The sequence below is a fragment of the Ranitomeya imitator genome, chromosome 4, assembly GCF_032444005.1.
Source record: "Ranitomeya imitator isolate aRanImi1 chromosome 4, aRanImi1.pri, whole genome shotgun sequence".
NCBI classification, from domain to species: domain Eukaryota; kingdom Metazoa; phylum Chordata; class Amphibia; order Anura; family Dendrobatidae; genus Ranitomeya; species Ranitomeya imitator.
The window spans coordinates 580,756,262-580,776,799 of record NC_091285.1 but is presented as its reverse complement, the minus strand read 5'-3'; the positions used below and the strand labels follow the sequence as shown (position 1 = coordinate 580,776,799).

General features: G+C 45.4%; 1 protein-coding gene across 3 annotated transcripts in view; it reads right to left on the bottom strand.

The window, feature by feature from the left end:
* Nucleotides 1-7,306: 7,306 nt before the first annotated feature.
* The window catches only part of PIAS1 (protein inhibitor of activated STAT 1), a 124,884-nt gene continuing 111,652 nt past the window's right edge, over nucleotides 7,307-20,538 (bottom strand). Inside the window, exons 11-14 of one of the 3 annotated variants that reach the window (XM_069766414.1) lie at nucleotides 9,801-9,981; nucleotides 9,550-9,692; nucleotides 9,295-9,332; nucleotides 7,307-9,151 (exon numbers count right to left, since the gene is read on the bottom strand). In XM_069766414.1, coding sequence (XP_069622515.1) covers nucleotides 8,864-9,151; nucleotides 9,295-9,332; nucleotides 9,550-9,692; nucleotides 9,801-9,981 — 650 coding nt within the window. In that variant the 3' untranslated portion in view covers nucleotides 7,307-8,863. The remainder of the gene's footprint in view (nucleotides 9,152-9,294; nucleotides 9,333-9,549; nucleotides 9,693-9,800; nucleotides 9,982-20,538) is intronic. The other 2 variants (XM_069766415.1, XM_069766416.1) reach the window with 2 other exon arrangements.

Below are 20,538 nucleotides of genomic sequence, written 5' to 3'. Positions count from 1 at the left end.
ACCCACCTGCGTCGGCATGGCTAGAATGTCCCGTTTAGCCAAATCAAATAATATCTTGATTGCGGGAACCAACGAAAAGGACGGTGTTTTCAAGGATGAATGGAATGTAGGTGTACACTGTACACAGTATTCTAAGTGTGGTCGAACTAGTGACTTGTATAGAGGTAAAATTATGTTTTCCTCATAAGCATCTATGGCTCTTTTAATGCATCCCATTATTTTATTTGCCTTTGTAACAGCTGCCTGACACTGGCCAATAAATGTGAGTTTGTCATCCACCCATACTCCCAGGTCTTTTTCATTGACGGTTTTGCCCAGAGTTTTAGAATTAAGCACATAGTTATACATCTTATTACTTCTATCCAAGTGCATGACCTTACATTTATCCCCATTAAAGCTCATTTGCCATTTATCAGCCCAAACTTCTAGTTTACATAAATCATCCTGTAATATAAAATTGTCCACCTCTGTATTGATTACCCTGCAGAGTTTAGGGTCATCTGCAAATATTGAAATTCTGCTCTGTATGCCCCCTACAAGATCATCATAGAACTAAGGACCTATACACAGATGGAAATGCGTCGTTGTTCATCGATTGCCATATGATAGATCTGCATTTGGCCAATTGATTTTTTTTTTCCCCAGACAATGCTGCCAGTGCTCATCCCTGGCTGTAGAAAGTCAACATGCCCAACAAGTGTTCTGAACAATAATGATTTGTTCTGGTCGAAATCTGCCAACTTATCTAATGTATATTGGCACCATAACTATTTAAAGAAAAAGAAAAAATGGATCTTATAAACCATGAACCACACACTAATGCAGAAGTAGAGAGTCCTTAGTCATTGAAGGTGGCGTTCTAAATGGCAGGTGGCTGTTTGGGGGCTTTTACACTTTGACCCCACATCTCCCAACATTTTGAATGATCTGAAAGGGACAATTATGGTCCTTAATTCAGAGTCTAGAGGATATCAAGGGCAAATGGTTTCACCTATATTTGTGTTGTAAAAAGGGTACAATGCCTAAAGGTACCGACACATTTAGAGACGCTGCAGCGATATACACAACGATGCAGATCGCTGCAGCGTCACTGTTTAGGTCGTTGTGTGGTCGCTGGAGAGCTGTCACACAGACAGCTCTCCAGCGACCAACGATGCCGAAGTCCCCGGGTAACCAGGGTAAACATCGGGTTACTAAGCGCAGGGCTGCGCTTAGTAACCCGATGTTTACCCTGGTTACCATTGTAAAAGTTAAAAAACAAACAAACAGTACATACTTACATTCCGGTGTCTGTCACATCCCCCGGCGTCAGCTTCCCTGCACTGTGTCAGCGCCGGCCGGCCGTAAAGCAGAGCACAGCGGTGACGTCACCGCTGTGCTCTGCTTTACGGCTGGCGCTGACACAGTCAGTGCGGGAAGCTGACGCCGGGGGACGTGACAGACACCGGAATGTGAGTATGTACTGGTTTTTTTTTTTTTTACTTTTACAATGGTAACCAGGGTAAACATCAAGTTACTAAGTGCGGCCCTGCGCTTAGTAACCCGATATTTACCCTGGTTACCAGTGAAGACATCGCTGGATCGGCATCACACACGCCGATCCAGCGATGACAGCGGGTGATCAGCGACCAAAAAAAGGTCCTGATCATTCCCAGCGACCAATGATCTCCCAGCAGGGGCCTGATCGTTGGTCGCTGTCACGCATAATGATTTCGTTAACGATATCGTTGCTACGTCACAAAAAGCAACGATATCATTAACGAAATCGTTATGTGTGAAGGTACCTTTAGGCACATAATACGCATTTATTATTTATCAGTAATGTGTTCTTTTGTAACCCATGACAGCACCACGATAGAGGGGATCTGCCCTTCAAGGACAGGAAACCTTCAAGATATAAGGGGCAGCTCCTCTCTCTGCATCAGTTGGTTTACAGAGCACAAGAGAAACTTCCAGGTTAATGTACACACCTAAATACATACATCTATATCCCCCCTATTCACTCTTAACTACCACCACCAAAAAAATATATCTCATAGATTATCTCATAGATAACTCACCACTCGGAAGCTTTTATTATGGGTACTGGATCAGGAGTTTATACATCTGAAAGGTCTCCCTGATCCTACTTGAACTGCGACGGGCTGCTGGCTCCTACAGTACCTTGCATTCTGACCAAATGACACCCACTGCTGCTACCCCATTGATCCGCACGTGGCTGCTGAGGTGTCTGCTTTCTTTGGGGCTGAGACAAGCTTATTCTATCAGGTCTTTTCTACTACTTCTGCTGCAGCGGTGGCAAAGGAATTTCATGTGGTTACTGTGCCTCCATCTTCTGCCTGCCAGAGGCCAGCTTTACATTTACATATCTCCTCCACGTGGGGACAGCTGGAACGCACCACCACTTCCAGTACCCACCCCAGGAAGTCTCGTGTCCGTAAACGTGTAATCCAGACACAACTTCCAGGGGCGGCACACTTCCGGTCTGCGCAGCCAATGGGCACCAGCCAGAGTCCTGCTGGTGCTCTGTGCTTAGACGCTCAGGGAGGATGGATGAATGGCTCCCCTGTGGTGCCACACCAAGGTGAGAGCTACTGCCCGCAGGCATCAGCTGCGACGTCCTGCTGGAATTCTTCATTACTTTTCCCTGGTGCGCGATATGCCAGGAATGCGTGGCTGATGGGTACTGGCAATCAGCCCTGCCGGCGCCCCACTCACAATCGCTCAGGGAGGACACCCCAGTGGGGCCACCGTGTCGCTTCCAGCTCCCTCTGGTGATGGCCGACCCAGGGCCAGGAATCCTCTTTTCCACAACGATTAACTGAGGATTCCCCATCAAGGATAGGAAACCAACTGATGCACCAGAGAGAGGAGCCGCCTTTTATCTTGAAGGTTTCCTGTCCTTGAAAGGCAGATCCCCTCTCTCGTGGTGCCATCATGGGTGACTGAAAAATACTGTCGTCTCCAGGTCTACATAGTCCACTACATGAAATCAATGGCCACATGTCACAAGAAGACATCAGAATGCTTTTATTACATCTAAAGACTTCTACAGAAACAGATAACATTCAATAGGTAAACAATTTTTCCAATGCAAGTAATAAATATTTCACTTGGTACTTTATACAAACTGACATTGGCCTATTATACATCATTAAAAGCCTTTCAGCTGGTCTGGCATGCCATATGAACACAAGTTTTAAGGCAATGAGTTACAGGGTTGGATTGTGGAAATCAGCGACAAGTTCTGGTGTCTGTACATCAGCTCCTGCCCCTTCTGCCGCTTACCTCTCCAAGGTGTGCGGATGATGAGCATCAGGATCAGATCCCCCCCCCCCACACCCCAAATGAAAGCAAAGATTGGGAAACCATTTAAAAAATAAAAATATCACAAACCAAGCACATCTCCTTAAAGATCAGTTGCAGAGCACCGACAGGTTCGAACCACATGCTGTCAATGATTAATATATCCCTTGATGGATTAAGAGTGGGCTATAAAAAAAAAATATACCTGTGGATTGGGGTTCATTTCCATCATTCTGCCTATACTTTCAAAGTGTACAGAATGTAATGTACTTTAGATACTGGCACAAACATAGGTATGGTTTGAATCATTAGCTCTGAAAAACCTTCCCTCCACCACTAGAGGGGGCTGATAAGAGCACATCTATAGGCGCGCCTCCATCGTCACTGCAGATCGCTTTGAGCCTCATTACTACAAACGGAAGACTTCTGCCAAAAAAAAAATGAGCTAAGCGTCTACGCCTGTGGCGATTATGTGCTTTTCCTGCCAAGGTAAAATATTTGACAACTTTTGATACGTTATGATATATCAAGTGCTCACATTACACAAATTAGGGATTCTTCTGCTTTGGGATGCAAAGATAGACTGTCGCCAACCTTCCACATATGCGATGCACTTCAGGACCAAATCTGGGGGTAACCTCAAATGCTAGATCTGTGTCTAGTCTACAGAAGAATTATCTGAGCCACAGAAGTCTTCTTGCGGCTATTGTAACCTATGTATATGAGAGCCGGCCCACCCGATTACCTGATCCATCCCAAATCACTAACAGTCAAACGTGACAAGTACAGAAGAACTCCATTTTGTTGAATGCATAGCTGTATATATGCAATCTTTCTAAAATGGTAGTCATAGTATACAGCATTGATTCTCAACTTCAGCCCCCATGTTCCAAGTATCGGACCAAATTTATCAAAACTTTTACAATATGGGCATAAAAAAAAAAAACTTTGAAAACTCGCATAACTTTGGCGCAACTGATGGCTGTGCTACAATTGTGACTTTTAGGATTCTCACTAGTGACGAGTGAACGCGATTGGTTAAGATGTTCTTTTCACCCGAGCGTGCTCAGATATGTTTATGTTCCCGTGGCTGCATGTCTCATATTGCTGGAGGAAACAATGATCCAGCAGGTCCGATTTCAGAACGCCGATTGCATCGTTATCCTGGAGATAAGCTGCCGCCACGTGTGTCTGATGACAGCTTTCACAAAGAACAACAGGGCATTTGGCGGAGTGCACTCTGCATGGGAGAGACCGCCAAGATAGCTGTTGGGTGAACGATCAGCCATCTCATGTGGCCTTAGAAAGCATACAGCCGAGAGGGGGTGAGGAAGAAGCCACTGCAGACTTATTTCCCATTAGGGCAGGTTTACACTCACTTTTTTCTTGGAAGCAGTCATTAATTTTCCAAGCAGAAGATGCTTCAGGAATCGTTCATTTTCTTATGGAGTTTTGCAAACCTGAAGCATCGGGTATTTTTAAACATATTTTTGGTCATTTTACGAGCCCCCTTTCATTATGTTTACCCAGTAGGTTTAGTTTTTTATTTTTTCATCCATGAAACACCAGCTTGCAAAACCGCTGCTAAGACACGGACATCTTTTTAGTCTTTTCAATGACTTGAAGTATTGAACATCCCAGATGACTGTACGTGTTACTTCTTTTAAAGGTAATCTGTCACCCCATTTTTGGACTAGAAGCTGTGGCCACCGCCATCAGGGGTTTATCTACAGCATTCTGTAATGCTGTAGATAAACCCCCAATGTATCCTGAAAGATAAGAAAAACAGGTTAGATTATACTCACCCAGGGGCGGTCCCGCTGCAGTCCGGTCTGATGGGCGTCGCGGTCTGGCACCTCCCATCTTCATACGATGACGTCCTCTTCTTGTCCTGTCGCGGCTCCGGCGTACTTTGTCTGCCCTGTTGAGAGCAAAGCAAAGTACTGCAGTGCGCAGGGCCTCTCTGACCTTTCCCAGCGCCTGTGCACTGCAGTACTTTGCGCTGCCCTCACCAGTGAACGCAACAGGGCAAAGTATGCCTGCGCCAAAGCCGTGGCAGGAAGCAAAGAAGAGGACGTCATCGTATGAAGATGGGAGGTGCCGGGCCCGGACCGCGACGCCCATCAGACCAGACCGCATCGGTACCGCCCCTGGGTGAGTATAATCTAATCTGTTTTTCTTATCTTACAGGATACATCGGGGGCTTATCTACAGCATTACAGAATGCTGTAGATAAGCCCCTGATGGCGGTGGCCGCAGCTTATAGGCCAAAAATGGGGCGACAGATTCCCTTTAAAGGCTTGGAGTCTTTGACAAGCCTGAACACGTGCACAACAAGTCGTTTTCCGCTTACAAAATTAATTTGTTGCTTAGTTAACCCTTTTTCAAGAGTTTTTTGGGCAGAAAAAAGAAAACGGTGGGGGGGGGGGGGGGGGGGGTTGGGGGGATGAAATTCCTCATCTGATCAGACACCCCTGTATTGCATGGTCAGTCCTGTCCAAATCAGCCAACTTTAACCTTATGGGCACGGAAATAAAAATATTCTCTTTGGAATATGCTTAAAATTGTGACCTCACCAGACATGGGGCCTGGAATTGGAACCAATGCTGTCTTCCACCAGGTCTCGCTACTTAAGAGAAAGGTGGGGACAAGCCGCTTAGTTCTACATGAAGGAAAATGACATGTAAGTGCAGCTTCCTGGTCTTCTGTTATTTTAGCGTTAGGCAACTCAACGGGAGAATCCACTAAACGAAAAAAGTGTCACAATTCAGACATGTACAACCATGTATGCCGCAAACCGCCAATAGGCATGTCTAGAAGTTGTGATGGTTGATCACTGGTTGCCAAAACATATACCATATTTTCTGGTGTATAAGACGACTGGGCGTATAAGACGACCCCCAACTTTTCCATATAAAATATGGAATTTGGGATATACCCACCGTATAAGATGGGGGTCATCTTATACGCCCAGTCATCCTATACGGCGTGTGTTTCCCAGGGTCTGGAGGAGAGGAGACTCTCCTTCAGGCCCTGGGATCCATATTCATGTAAAAAATAAAGAATAAAAAATATGGATATACTCACCCCTCCGACGGACCCTGGCTCTCAGCGCTGCTATCGTCTGCCTCTATTCCTAAGAATGCAGTGAGTGAAGGACCTTCGATGACGTCGCGGTCACATGAGCGGTCAGGTGACTGCGACATCATCAAAGGTCCTTCACTCTCTGCATTCTTAGGAATAGAGGCAGACGATAGCAGCGCTGAGAGCCAGGGTCCGTCGGAGGGGTGAGTATATCCATATTTTTTATTTTTATTCTTTATTTTACATGAATATGGATCCCAGGGCCTGAAGGAGAGTCTCCTCTCCTTCAGACCCTGGGAACATCCAGGATCGCTCCCTGCACACGCCGTACCCGGCGTATAAAACGATCCCCGACTTTTGGGACAATTTTTAGGGGTTAAAAAGTCTTATACGCCAGAAAATACGGTAGTCCACAGTCATCCAGTATTCTGGAGTGCTAAAATCCAAGAAGGACATTGATGCTCTTATAACACGTCCCATGGACCGGACAAGTCACAGATGAATTGTCCCTTCTATGCATGTGCATATGTGAAAAGGTGGGGGGGGGGGGGGGGGGGAAAATGACGTGTAAATGGAGAATTTCATCTTCCCATTCACAGCCAATATTTGACCAATGCAGGTTAACATGAAAATTGCATGACAAGTATGAACACTTTTGCCTAGGATTGTATCCTAGTACTGATGCAAAAAAAAAAAAAGCAACTTTTTTTTTTAGGGCAGATTTCTAATCCAGTAGTAGCCAATCTGCAGACAAAATATGATGGACTGCATACATTGTTCTACATTGCGGCAGTCATGACTAGTTCTGGCTGCAGCCAATTGTGTGAAAGTAGCAATGAGATCTGTTAATTACATTCATTACACAGGGAAATGAGCATTTATCATTTACTTTAAGGAACCAACTGGCAATACAATATATATTAACCAGCAATTAGAGGCAATTTGCAGGTAAATACCATTTTAAAAATATGCAACAGTATTTAACAGTGCGGCTGCAGGAAGGAAATGAGGTTATATTCTCCCTGCAGCCACTTGCTTCAATTCACAGGGGCTGTGATCAGTCGGCAATGACCACTTACTCTCCCTACTCCTTGATTGATTCACAGCCCCAGCGAGCAGCTGCAAGGAGGTTATAACCCTTTAAATGTAGATTGTATTACAGAAGCTTAAAGTTAGGAACCACCCAAATAAATACTTAATGCAAGATTGCTTTCATTATACAGGCCACCTGATGTAGAATGAAAGATCCTCTAATGAACAATGTTACTCAAGGAGCTTGTATAACCTATAGGGGTGTAAATACAAATAAAAAAAAAATACAATTTCCTTAGTTTTGGGAATTTCCACAGGTACAGACGTTTGCGATAAGATGTCACGATCGGCAAATGCCCAATTTTTGGGGATTACATAGCGTAACTGCAGCCTCCGCCACCACCACTGAAGCTGCTCCTAAGGAGAGGTCCTTCTATTCTTGTAACATAACTTAAACAGTAGAAATAAGCATTCATAGCTACTCTAGTTAGTCGGCACCTGTATAAATTCCCATTATACAGGTGCAGGCCATTTTTCTTCTTCTCCTCACCTGGATTCTCACCTCTTTCCAGCCTTTTGACATGTAAATACAGAATTGAGGCTTCTGCAATGCTGGACCTGCTGGTAGAGTAATAAAGGAACACTAGCAGTGGGATAAGCAACGTTATCAACGTCTGAAAGCCTAGCTCTAGATTACCAAAGAGAAAAAGGCTTTGATTTTTTTTTTCCTGTCTCCAAATGGATAGTTTAGAGAAATGTAACTTAGAGCCTTCGAATGTCTCCCAGCGCTGATGGGAACAGAAGGGCTTTGTTTTGCAGTGTTCATTTGGCAGCAAACACCAATAAAGATGACTTTCCCCCACTCCAAGGCCTTACAATACTGCCTAGAAGAAAGGCCAGGTTAGGATTCTCATTTGTACTGCTACAGACTTCAACAAGATCCAATAAATACAAGATACATGTGCAGAAAAGAAACTAAACAAGTGATCACTGCAGCTTTGACTCAGAAATGGAGATTGTTCCAGAATGATTGATGCAAGCACCCGACTCGTACAGTGACAATCAAACCAATGCTATGTCTGATCTATATGGTTCAGAAATAGGTAATGCTGTGAAGCCAGGTAATACAAGGAGGAACCAACTGTGCTAAAAGGAGGGCTCCAGAATAAGAGTCTGTCTCCTGGATCCAGCTGGAAAACCAAAAAGAGAAAAAAAAACCAAGAGCAAGTGCAGGGGTGGAGGTGGGTCCATAACTCTGTTCTGTTAGGGTGAGGGATGAGTAAAGTTTTCGGTTTATATACAAAAGTAAAACTGAAAATATAGTTCTGTTCTCTGTACATGTCCTTTGTGATTTGTTAAACATTTCCTTAAAAAATAAAATAAAGGAATTGGGTGACAAACGAGGGGGTTCAAATCCCGCCCGAGTGTGCTCGTCTGTGGATCAGTCCAAGGAGATGACATCTGGGATTATGCCGTAGAGAGAAGAGCTGTCTGCTGGTCCTCGGCTTGCTGCATTGTGGTTCTCGCGCAGGCTGTTCGAGGAGACCAAGCTGCTGTTACTGCCACTGTTGCTTCCGTTTGTTGCGGGAAGGGAGGCGCTTGCCCCCGCAGTAAGCTGGTCCAGAAAGATTTGAGAAGTTGTATATGGGAAAAAGCGTGACGAATGGAGCAGGTCGGGTTCTTCAGAGGCAGCAGCTGCTGCGGCAGCCAAAAGGGAGGTGTTGTAATGCTAAAGGAAAAATAGTTGAAAAATTAGGGTGACAAAAAAAGAAAAGTACTACGGGAGAAAATGATGGGAATGGTAAGGTAAAAGAAGCAACAAAGGAAAGAGGAAAAGGTAGAATTGTTAAAGGAAAAAAAGTTTACACTCACTTGATTATCTCCAGATAGGAACGGAAAGAAATCCAGTCCTGTGAAGAAAAGAGGTGTTATAATATAGGTCAATAGGGGGAAAAAAAAAAAAAAAAACACTTTAGTAAACGATTGGCTACACAATACTGGAGATCTCTACACTGGTCAGAAATAATCTGCACCGTCCACATGTATGAGCATGTAGAACCTCAACCAACTGGTCAAACTGGAACTCCTGTGCAATGACTGGAAGAACAGGGTAAGGATGACTCCTACCTTGCAGGTCATAAGGCATCGGTGTCATATGGAAGGGATGCCGGTAGTCCTGAATGAGGGGGGTATTCATATACGTGGAGTCTACAGCTGGCAGACTGGGTGTTCGAGATATAGGCGACGCTTGGTGAGGCAAACTCATCAAACTAGAGAAAAAGGAATAAGATCCAATAAGACTGAAAATAACATCTGTAGGTACAAAGAGCAGATAGCGACCTCATGGGGAAAAGAATGAACTCCTGGTATATACTCACCCCTTGTTACTTAATGGTGAAGCAGGAGTAATAGATGGACAGCTCCTTTTAGCGCAAGGTTCCTCCTCTTCCTCATCGGAAGAGCTGTCTATCGTCAGGTCAATAACCTCGACTTTCTTGCTTTTATTGGAAGGCTGACTAGGGGACATCTGGTGATCTACTGTACTGCTGATACACCCGCCTGCAACAGAGAACGCACGGTCATGGATAAAATATGGAGGCAGCAAAAGTAGAGAGCGGACTTGGTTCATCATCTCGAGTTTAGCTTCTTGATTCAAAGAGCCAGTATTTAGTAAAGAGTCTATACAAAATGTGATTGGTATATAATGTGATTATATCATCTGAAAATGACAGCATTTGGCCAATATGCCATCACTGTGATCTGTGCATGTTCCATGCCATTATGGAGAACAAAAAAAAATGCACTGCTGGTGCAGCTCCTTGTGCTGCCAGGTGGGCTGGGAATGCTGCTGTTCAGAGAACAATTTGCCGAAATTCATCTGCAGTGCGGCCCTCTACAGCAGTGCTAACCAAACTCCAGTCCTGAGGACCCTGAACAGATGTTTTCAGAATCTCTGTAGTATTGCACAGGCGTCCGAGACAGTGGCAATTTCTGATGTCTGGATAATAATTCCATTACTGATGCAATACTACAGAAATCCTGAAAACATGATCTGCTGTGGGCCCTGAGGACTGGAACTTGGGGAACACTGATCTAAAGTAACCAGCATCTTTGACATGGTTTATCACAACTGAAAGAGTGGTCTTTTGAATACATGTAATAGGTTAATGGGAACCCAGAAGCAGATACATGCTGCCCAATCCACGGGCAACATTAGGCACTGGCTGCATGATCTCAGCCACATGTGTTCGAGTCATACATTTCAGAGAAAAAATACCTTAAAAGCAGCTGGGGACCAAGCTGAAAGCATGACTAGTCAAAAGGGGCAGTAGCCGGCGTCTTCTCCCTGCTCGCTCCCCTTCAGTGATGGGTTTCTCCTTGTATGTGTATAGGGAGAGCCCCATTACTCCAGGGGAAACGGGTGGGAGAAGCATTTCAAGCAGGTTTTTATCTAAAATTCGGAAGCTGTTCAGAGCCACAACACACCAGGCTGAGATCGCAGTGCCAGTGTCTGCTACACGTTGCCCATGGATTGGGCAGCATGGATCTGCCGTCGGGTTCCCTTCGACGCATTACATGTATTCAAAAGACCACTTGCTTACATTTGTGTTATACGATGTCAAAATGCAGGTTACCACAGAGTGTCGCACTGCAGAGGAATCTGGTCAAATTGTTTTCCATCTAAGCGTCTGCATGGAACCAGAGAGTTAGGACTGACTTCATTAGGACAATAGTAAAACTTAACTTTTATTAATAAATTAAGTGACCCAAAAGTGACATCCTACAAGAGTGCACTCGGGTAACTCCAATCTTGGTATAAACTCAGGAAATGACAAGACTACCAAAACAAAAACCCCAACGCTTTGTTCCCACAATGAGCTTTTGGTGCGTTTTTGATGTTAACCATTGGCGCCTGTCTGGGATTACATGAAGAGACAGAAGGATATGCACAAGACTTCACCTACAGAAGCTATGTGGTTAGTTCTCCAAGATGTTTGATACAACCTCTCTGCCAAGTTCCTCCAAAGTGTATCTTGAATTGATGCTGTTTTGAAGGCAAAAAGTGGTCACACCAAATATTGATTTGATTTAGTTCGCTTTTGATTCATTTTGTTAATAAAAAATAGACTATCAACCATTACTTTTTAACCCCTTAGTGACAGAGCCAACTTGGTACTTAATGACCGGGCGAATTTTTACAATTCTGACCACTGTCACTTTATAAAGTTATAACTCTGGAACGCTTCAGAGATCCAGAGATAGTTTTCTTGTGACATATTGTACTTCATGATAGCGGTAACCTTTCTTCAGCACGACTTGCGTTTTTTTTTGTGGGGAAAAAAAAATAAATGGAAATTTGGCAAAAAATTCGCTATTTTACAACTTTGAATTTTCATGCCCTTAAATCAGTGAGTTATGTCCCACAAAATACCGTATATACTCATGTATAAGCCAAGTTTTTCAGTACTTTTTTTGCTGAAAAAGACCCCCCTCAGCTTATACATGAGTTACAGTCCCACTTGTTCTTTGCTGCAGTGCGGGTGTTCCCTGATCTCTCCTAGTCATCTGCGAGTGCCGGTCAGCGTTAGCACCGGGGCAAGTGCCGGGGTCCTGAGCATGTAGGGACACTGGCAGCATGCTACAGGGGCCAGGTGCCTGTGCCGCCGCTTGCTCAGACAACTGGTATTCGAGATATTCACCTCGCCCCGCTCCACTGCTGCGATGTCTTCCGGGTCCTCTGACTGTGCCGTTCAAGTCAGAGGGCGCAATGATGTGATTAGTGTGCACCCTCTGCCTGAACAGTCAGTATTGAGATGGGGATGCTGAGAGGCAGGGGTCAGCGACGAGAGGGGAGTATTTAATTTTTATTTTTTTTGCAGAAGCAATATATGGTACTAGCTATTGAACCCGTTCTACGCCCGGGTGGCGAGCATTTATATTGGTATATTGTCTCCATCATGGTATGTGCTGCTCCATCCTGCGTCCCCATCCTGTCATGTGCTGCTCCATCCTGCGTCCCCATCCTGTCATGCGCTGCTCCATCCTGCGTCCCCATCCTGTCATGCGCTGCTCCATCCTGCGTCCCCATCCTTATGTCCTGCTCCATCCTGCGTCCCCATCCTTATGTCCTGCTCCATCCTGCGTCCCCATCCTTATGTGCTGCTCCATCCTGCGTCCCCATCCTTATGTGCTGCTCCATCCTGCGTCCCCATCCTTATGTGCTGCTCCATCCTGCGTTCCCATCCTTATGTGCTGCTCCATCCTGCGTCCCCATCCTTATGTGCTGCTCCATCCTGCGTCCCCATCCTTATGTCCTGCTCCATCCTGCGTCCCCATCCTTATGTCCTGCTCCATCCTGCGTCCCCATCCTTATGTCCTGCTCCATCCTGCGTCCCCATCCTTATGTCCTGCTCCATCCTGCGTCCCCATCCTTATGTCCTGCTCCATCCTGCGTCCCCATCCTTATGTGCTGCTCCATCCTGCGTCCCCATCCTTATGTGCTGCTCCATCCTGCGTCCCCATACTGCCTCTGACCCGCTCGGCGCCGAGTGCTGGGGGGCCTGAGCAGGCGGGGACACCGGCGCGCTGTGGGGGTCAGGTGCCGGTGTCGCCGCCAGCTCAGGCCCCCCAGCACTTACTATACTCACCTGTCCGGCGTTCCATCGCTGAGCGCCGCCATCTTCCCGGTCTCCTGGCCGTGACTGTTCAGTCAGAGGGCGGCGCCGGCGCGCATTAAGCGCGTCATCGCGCCCTCTGAACTGAAGGCCACAGACCGAAGACCGGGAAGATGGCGCCGCTCAGCGATGGAACGGGGACAGGTGAATATAGGCCGATACTCACCCTCCTGGCGGTCCCCGCTTCTGCGGTGGAGATCGCGGTGTGTGTTCAGTGTGAACGCACACCGCGATCTCCCGGGAGCGTCGCTCTGTGAGGCCCAGACTGCGCCGGCGCTTGCGCAGTCTATAGAGGCTTCGGACAGAGTGACGCTCCCAGCGTTATATTATAGATATGGGGGATCAGCATGAACTGTATTGAGCATTATATGGGGCATCTTATGGGTCCCATCTTGAACTTTATGGAGCATTATATGGGGTGTATTTTGTATGGAGCATCTTATGGGGCCATCAACTTTATGGAGCATTTACCAGTAGCTGTTGCATTTCCCACCCTAGGCTTATACTTGAGTCAATAAGTATTCCCAGTTTTTGTAAATATAGTAGGACTACCGTATAAGGGTCACTTCCGTCTGTCTTTCTGTCACAGATATTCATTGGTCGCGGCCTCTGTCTGTCATGGAATCCAAGTCGCTGATTGGTCGTGGGCGTTTTGCCACGACCAATCAGCGACGGCCACAGTCCGGCAGCAATATGGCCGCTCTTTCCTCCCCGCAGTCAGTGCCCGCTCCAGTCATCCAGTCAGCCCTCACACAGGGTTAATGCCAGCGTTACCAGAGCGCGGTGTAACGCACTCCGGTTACGCAGCTATTAACCCTGTGAGACCAAGTTTTTACTATTGATGCTGCGTATGCAGCATCAATAGTAAAACGATCTAATGTTACAAATAATAATTATAATTAAAAAAAACGTTATTCTCACCCTCCGACGTCGCGTCCTGTCCGCCGGCAGGTTCCGGTGCTAAGGATGCTATGGGAGAAGGACCTGCCATGGCGTTACGGTCATGTGACCGCGACGACGTCATCACAGGTCCTGCGCTCAGTCATACCAACCCTGGGACCAGAAGCTGCCGCGTGCACCGTACACAGGAGCCAGGACTAAGGTGAGTATATGTTAATTTTTTATTTTATGCCACTGGCCAATATACTACGTGGCTGGGCACCATTCTACGTGGCTGGGCACCATTCTACGTGGCTGGGCAATATACTACGTGGACATGCATATTCTAGAATACCCGAGGCGTTAGAATCGGGCCACCATCTAGTTAATAAATAACATTTCTCACATGTCTACTTTACATCAGTACAATTTTGGAAACAATTTTTTTATTAGGAAGTTATAAAGATAAGTTGACCAGCAATTTTTCATTTTTCCAGCAAAATTTACAAAACCATTTTTTTTCTTTGAGTGACTACATCTCATTTGAAGACACTTGGAGGGGTCTACGTGGCAGAAAATACCCAAAAGTGACACCATTCTAAAAAACTGCACCCCTCAAGGTGCTCAAAACCACATTCAATTAGTTTATTAACCCTTTAGGTGCTTCACAGGAATTAAAATAAAATTAACATTTAATTTTTTTTTTCCACAAAAAAATTGACTTCAGATCCTTTTTTTTTTTTTTTTGACAAGGGTAACAAGAAAAAATGTACCCCAAATTTTTTTGGTGCAATTTCTCCTGAGAATGCAGATACTCCATATGAGGGAGAAAACCACTGTTTGGGTGCACGGCAGGGCTCGGAAGGGAAAGCGCTCCATGTGACTTTTTGAATGCAAAATTTGCTGGAACAATTGGGGGATGCCATGTCGTGTTTGGAGAGCCTCTGATGTGCCTAGACAGGGAAAATACCCCACAAGTGACAACATTTTGGAAGCTAGACCCCTCAGGGGACTGATCTAAGGTGTGTGGTGAGCACACTAAACCCTCAGCCATAAAAATAAAAAAAAAATTCCTCACAAATATGAAAAAACATAAGGGTAACGGGAGAAATTGCACAACAAATTGTATGGTGCAATTTCTCCCGAGTACGCCAATACCCCATATGAGGGACAAAACCACTGATTGGGTGCACGGCAGAGTTCGGAAGGGAAAGCGCACCATTTGACTTTTTGAATGCAAAATTCGGAACAACTTGCGGATGCCATGTGAAATTTGTAGAGCCCCTGATGTGCCTAAACAGAGAAAACACCCCACAAGTGACCTGATTGTGGAAACCAGACCCCTCAAGGAACGTACTTAGATGCGTGGTGAGCACATTGAACCCCCAAGGTGCTTCACAGAAGTTTATAACATTGAGTCGTGAAAAAAGGAAGAAAAAAAATTTCCCCCACAAAAATGTTATTCTGGACCCAAATTTTGCATTTTAATGAGGGTAACAGGAGAACTTCCACAACAAACTGTAGTGCAGTTTCTCCTAGGGAATACTAATATTCAGGCACAGTGCAAAGCTCAGAAGGGAAGAGGCTCCATACTGGAGTTCAGATTCTGCTGGAATGGTTTGAGGGGGCCATGTCACATTGGCAGAGCACCTGAGGTGCCAGAACAGCAGAAACCCCCTTTGTGTGAACTTATTTTACAAACTACACTCCCCAATTAATTCATCTAGGGGTGCAGTGATCACTGACACCACATGTGCCTCACAGAATTTTATACCATTGAGCGGTGAAGAAAGAATAGAATTAGATTTTTACCACTAAAATGTTGTTTTAGCCCCAAGTTTTTAATTCTTTTAAGGATTAACAGGATTTTTTTTTTTTTTACCAAACTGAGCTCTATTTTTTTCTGACAGCACCAATACCCTACATGTAATCAGGAAATATTTTTCAGGCACAATGCAAAGCTCAGAAGGCAAGGAGCACCAGATTTAACTGTTATGGTTTGCCGATGCCATGACCCACAGGGAGAGCCCATGAAGTGCCAGAACAGCAGACCCCCCCCCCATAAGTGACCCCATTTTACAATCTACACCTCTCAATGAATTCATCTAGGGGTGCAGGTGATCATATTGACACCACGGGTGTGTCACACAATTTTATAACATTGAGCAATGAAGACCAAATAACTACATTTTTACCAGCAAAATTTAGTTTTAGCCCCAGATTTTACATTTTCACACAAGAAGTGGGTAAAAACAGCACCAAAGTTTGTCCCACAATTTCTACTGAATGTGGCAATATCCCATATGTGGCTGTACAGTACTACTTAGCCATACTGAGAGACTCGGGGGGAGCGGAGCGCTATTTGCTCCTGGAGAGCAGATTTTCCTATAACAGTTTGTGGATTCCACATACAGAGCACCCAATTGCTAGAAGAGCAGAATCCCACCCCCACCCCCCTTTTTTTGGAAACAATACCCCTTGGGGAATTTATCTTCAGGTGTAGTGACAATTTTGACTCCATAGTGCTTTTCCAGAAACAAGCAGCACTGAATGTTGCCGAGTGAAAATTGCCGTTTGTAGTGACCAGAACGTTGCAGTCACCAGTATGCTATGCCCAGCCCGTGCTTCTGGAGACGTGCACCCATAAGTTAGGCAGGCTCTCATCACTACAGAAATGCCAAAAGTGGACGCAATATGTGGTTTAGGTACACTGTGGAGCTCACAAGGGAAGGGGGCATTTGGGTTTAAGAGTGGAGAATTTGTTGAATTTCTTTTGGTGGGTGAGGAGCCTTTTTGCTTTTCCAGAGCCTTTGTACTACCAGTAACATGGAAGCCCCCTATATTTCCGTCACCAGATGACAGGCCTGAGTGGGGACTTGCTTTTTTTTTGTGGATCAAGTTGAAGCTTTTATCTCGTACATGTTACATAACATTTTGAATCACAGTTATCCAGCACTCTACGCTGAGCACTTACTTTGGGATTTCCCCCGAGGGATCTATTCACTAATGAGGCAGCAGAGTTACTCTAGACTCCACCTGGCCTCTGTTCAGCAGTGTTTTTATTTTCAGAGGTGCATAAAACTGTGGCTGACGGCACTTTTATGCAATCCTAAAAAGACGGGACACCGCTGGATCACAGGTAAAACCGCATCCACAGTGCCTCCATCTGCCTCATAGAGAATCTTCTACCGGGATTCTGTCTGATTCACATATTTCAGAGATTTACACGGAAACCCCGATCCAGGTGCTCAGTGCAGGATAAATGTGTGCTTGGCATTACTTCGATCTTTGGGAGGCAGAATGAAAAAAAAAAAAATTAACAGCAGGTGAAGAATTGTTTTTATTTTTACGCCATTCCTGGTGCAGTAATGTGATTTGGTGACTTTATTCTTTGGGTCGGCGCTATTACAGCGATACCAGATTTATATGGGGTTTTTATGCTTGGCCGCCATAACACACTAAAAGACGCAGCAGCATCCCCCCCATGCTGTATAAACTGTCAGCGCTGCACTGATAAGGAAAGGTGCTGATCATGCACTGAGCATGATCAGCAAGCTTCCTAACCCTGGTGACCCAGATGTCACGATGACATCAGGTCACCATAGCAACGATCGGGATCCCGCGTCACACCAGGGGGGGGGGGGGGTTTTGGTCTCCGATCCAAAGGCAGAGGGGCCGTCAGCCCTCTGCTGGCTCCCAAAATGCTGGGATCTCATTTGCGGTGCGTGACCGTTCCTGGCACTTCATGCTGGGTGTCAGCTGTTAGAATCACCCAACGGCGATCGCCCACACGCAACCCGTGTGCGGGAGCGATCGTGTGGACGTAATGATTCGTCCATGGTCACAGACGGATTATTACACCCGATGTTAGAAGGGGGTTTAAAAAAAACTTATTGCTATACTTGGGTGCGGATTACATGCGTTCTTGATGCGTTTCCGCAGCGGAAATGCATTTGCATTGTTTTGTGTGTGAATTTACCGCCTTTAATGTTACTCTATGGGGAAAAACATCACAAAATTCAACGTACTTGCAAGAGAAATAGACATGCTGAGGAACTGAAAAACGCAACACAGGTCACTTTGCGCAGAATTAAGAAACGGAATGGCACAGTGGGCATGACATATTTAGAAATCCCATCCACTTTGCTAGAACTGTAAGATGTTGCATTTTTGCACCAAAAACAAGCATCTTCAAAAACACACCTAAAGCTCATTGTGGGAACGCAACCTTATTGTCCAAGTCTCAACACGTTTCGTCATTCTTAGTATACAGATCATATAGTGGATCCCAATACCCTTGTTTGGGGGTCCCAAAATCACAACAAAGGACATCCACTGTATAATTGAATAAATACACTGTGCACTAAAATGACAAAAGATACAGTATCACAAGAGTGGGTACACCCCTCATATTTGTAAATACATAAATATATATTTCCATGGGTCAAAACTGAAGATCTGACACGGACACAACAAAGTAGTCAGCGTACAGCTTGTATAACTGGGTAGATTTGGAGTGCCTTCTAAATAACACAGCCATTAATGTCTAAACTGCTGGTAACAAGATTGAAAAGATTAATAAAATATTTACAAAAATGTGAGGTGTGCACTCACTTTTGTGATATACTGTATATGGTAGGTGTTATGCCATTAATGAACTCAAAGGTCTTAACACTTAGGCTATATTCACACTTAGCGGTTTTTACCGCGGAACCGCCGCGATTTTGATGCTGCGGGTCCGCAGCAGTTTCCATAGCGTTTACAGTAACATGTAAACCCTATGGAAACCGCAAACCGCTGTGCACATGCTGCGGGAAAAACCGCGCGGGAACGCAGCGGTTTACAACCCGCAGCATGTCACTTCTTTGTGCAGAATCGCTGCGATTCTGCACCCATAGGAATACATTGAACCGCTTACTTCCCGCATGGGGCTGTGCCCACGTTGCGAGAAGTAAGCGGATAATGTGCGGGTGGTACCCGGGGTGGAGGAGAGGAGACTCTCCTCCAGGCCCTGGGAACCATATTTGGGGTTAAAAAATAAAAAATCTGGTTATACTCACCCTCTGATGTCTGGAGCTCCTGGGCGCTGCACGCGGCCGTCCGGTCAGAGTTGCTGTGCGACCAGGACCTGCGGTGACGTCGCGGTCACATGACCGTGACGTCACGAAGGGTCCTTCTCCCACAGCATCTTTGGAACCGGACCGCCGGGTGCAGCGCCCAGGAGATCCGGACGTCAGAGGGTGAGTATAACCAATTTTTATTATTTTTAACATTACTATTGATGCTGCATATGCAGCATCAATAGTATAGGCGGAAACCCGCAGCGGAAAACGCGGAACAAACCGCGATAAATCTGCAGGGAGAACCGCAGTTGTTTTGCCCTGCAGATTTATCAAATCCGCTGCGGGAGAACCCGCAGGTACCCGACGCAAGGTGTGAACATAGCCTTATGGTTCATACATGAAAAACAGGATCGATGCAATATTGTGATTTATTGATTTAATTTATTAATACGTTTTACTATCCCCTTCAGTGAGTCCTATAGGTTTAGGAATTTTCTAATCTATCAGTGATACCCTGATATTTTTCATTACACGGATCCCACAGCTTATAGGGACGCGTTTCCCCATCATCCCAGTGAGGATCCATGCACTATGCGGTAATACCACGATAAGTATCAATATGAGAATCTTCCATACCAACGAGTGATCTTTACGTTTATATAATTGGAAAAAAAAAAAAATTAAGGAGACAATTAAAAAGGTATTGTTGAGCGAGCTCAGATACAGCGTTATCAGAGCATGCTCGGGTGTTATCCAAGTATCGCGGAGTCCCTGTGGCTGCATGATTCGCAGCTATTAGGCAGTCCCCGCATGTGTTGAGGCTGTCTAAGGACACTGGGATAAAACCTTAAGTGTTCTATATTGGTATACAAGAAGCAGAATAAAATGATACACTGATATCTGTGATCTGATGTCTTATTTCAAAGAAATCCAGGATTTTCTTATATGTAAATGAGCTGTTAAGATCTATGGGTCGGACACTAATCTGCATGAGAATCGGCCTCCAGATATTATTTATAATAAAAAGGGATCGTTACCAGTGTGAGACAAGTGACTAACACAAAACTGGAGAACTGAACTTTGTCTCCTTACATACTCATTTGCTGCAGCTCTCACAGCTCTGCTGTAATACAGCCCTGTCTGCCTGTGAGCTGGAAGCGGAAAGCAACCTACAGATGTGTCCGGTATAATCACACACAGCTCTGCAGTGAAATCAGGAGAGGAGAGAGCGGCCATTACACATCACACTGGTAACTCCACTTCATGTAAAATAATCTCTTTAGGCAGATTCTCATGCAGATCAGTGTCCGGCACAAAGATCTTAAAGGGAACCTATCACCCCCCTCAGGCGTTTGTAACTTAAAAAAGCCACCTAGTGCAGCGCTAATGCTACATTCTGACAAGGTGGCTCTTTTAGTTATGATGCCTGCACACGCTGAAATAAACGTTTATAAGATGTGCCCCCTCATACCGTGAAATGTTCCCGGAGGCGGGACTTT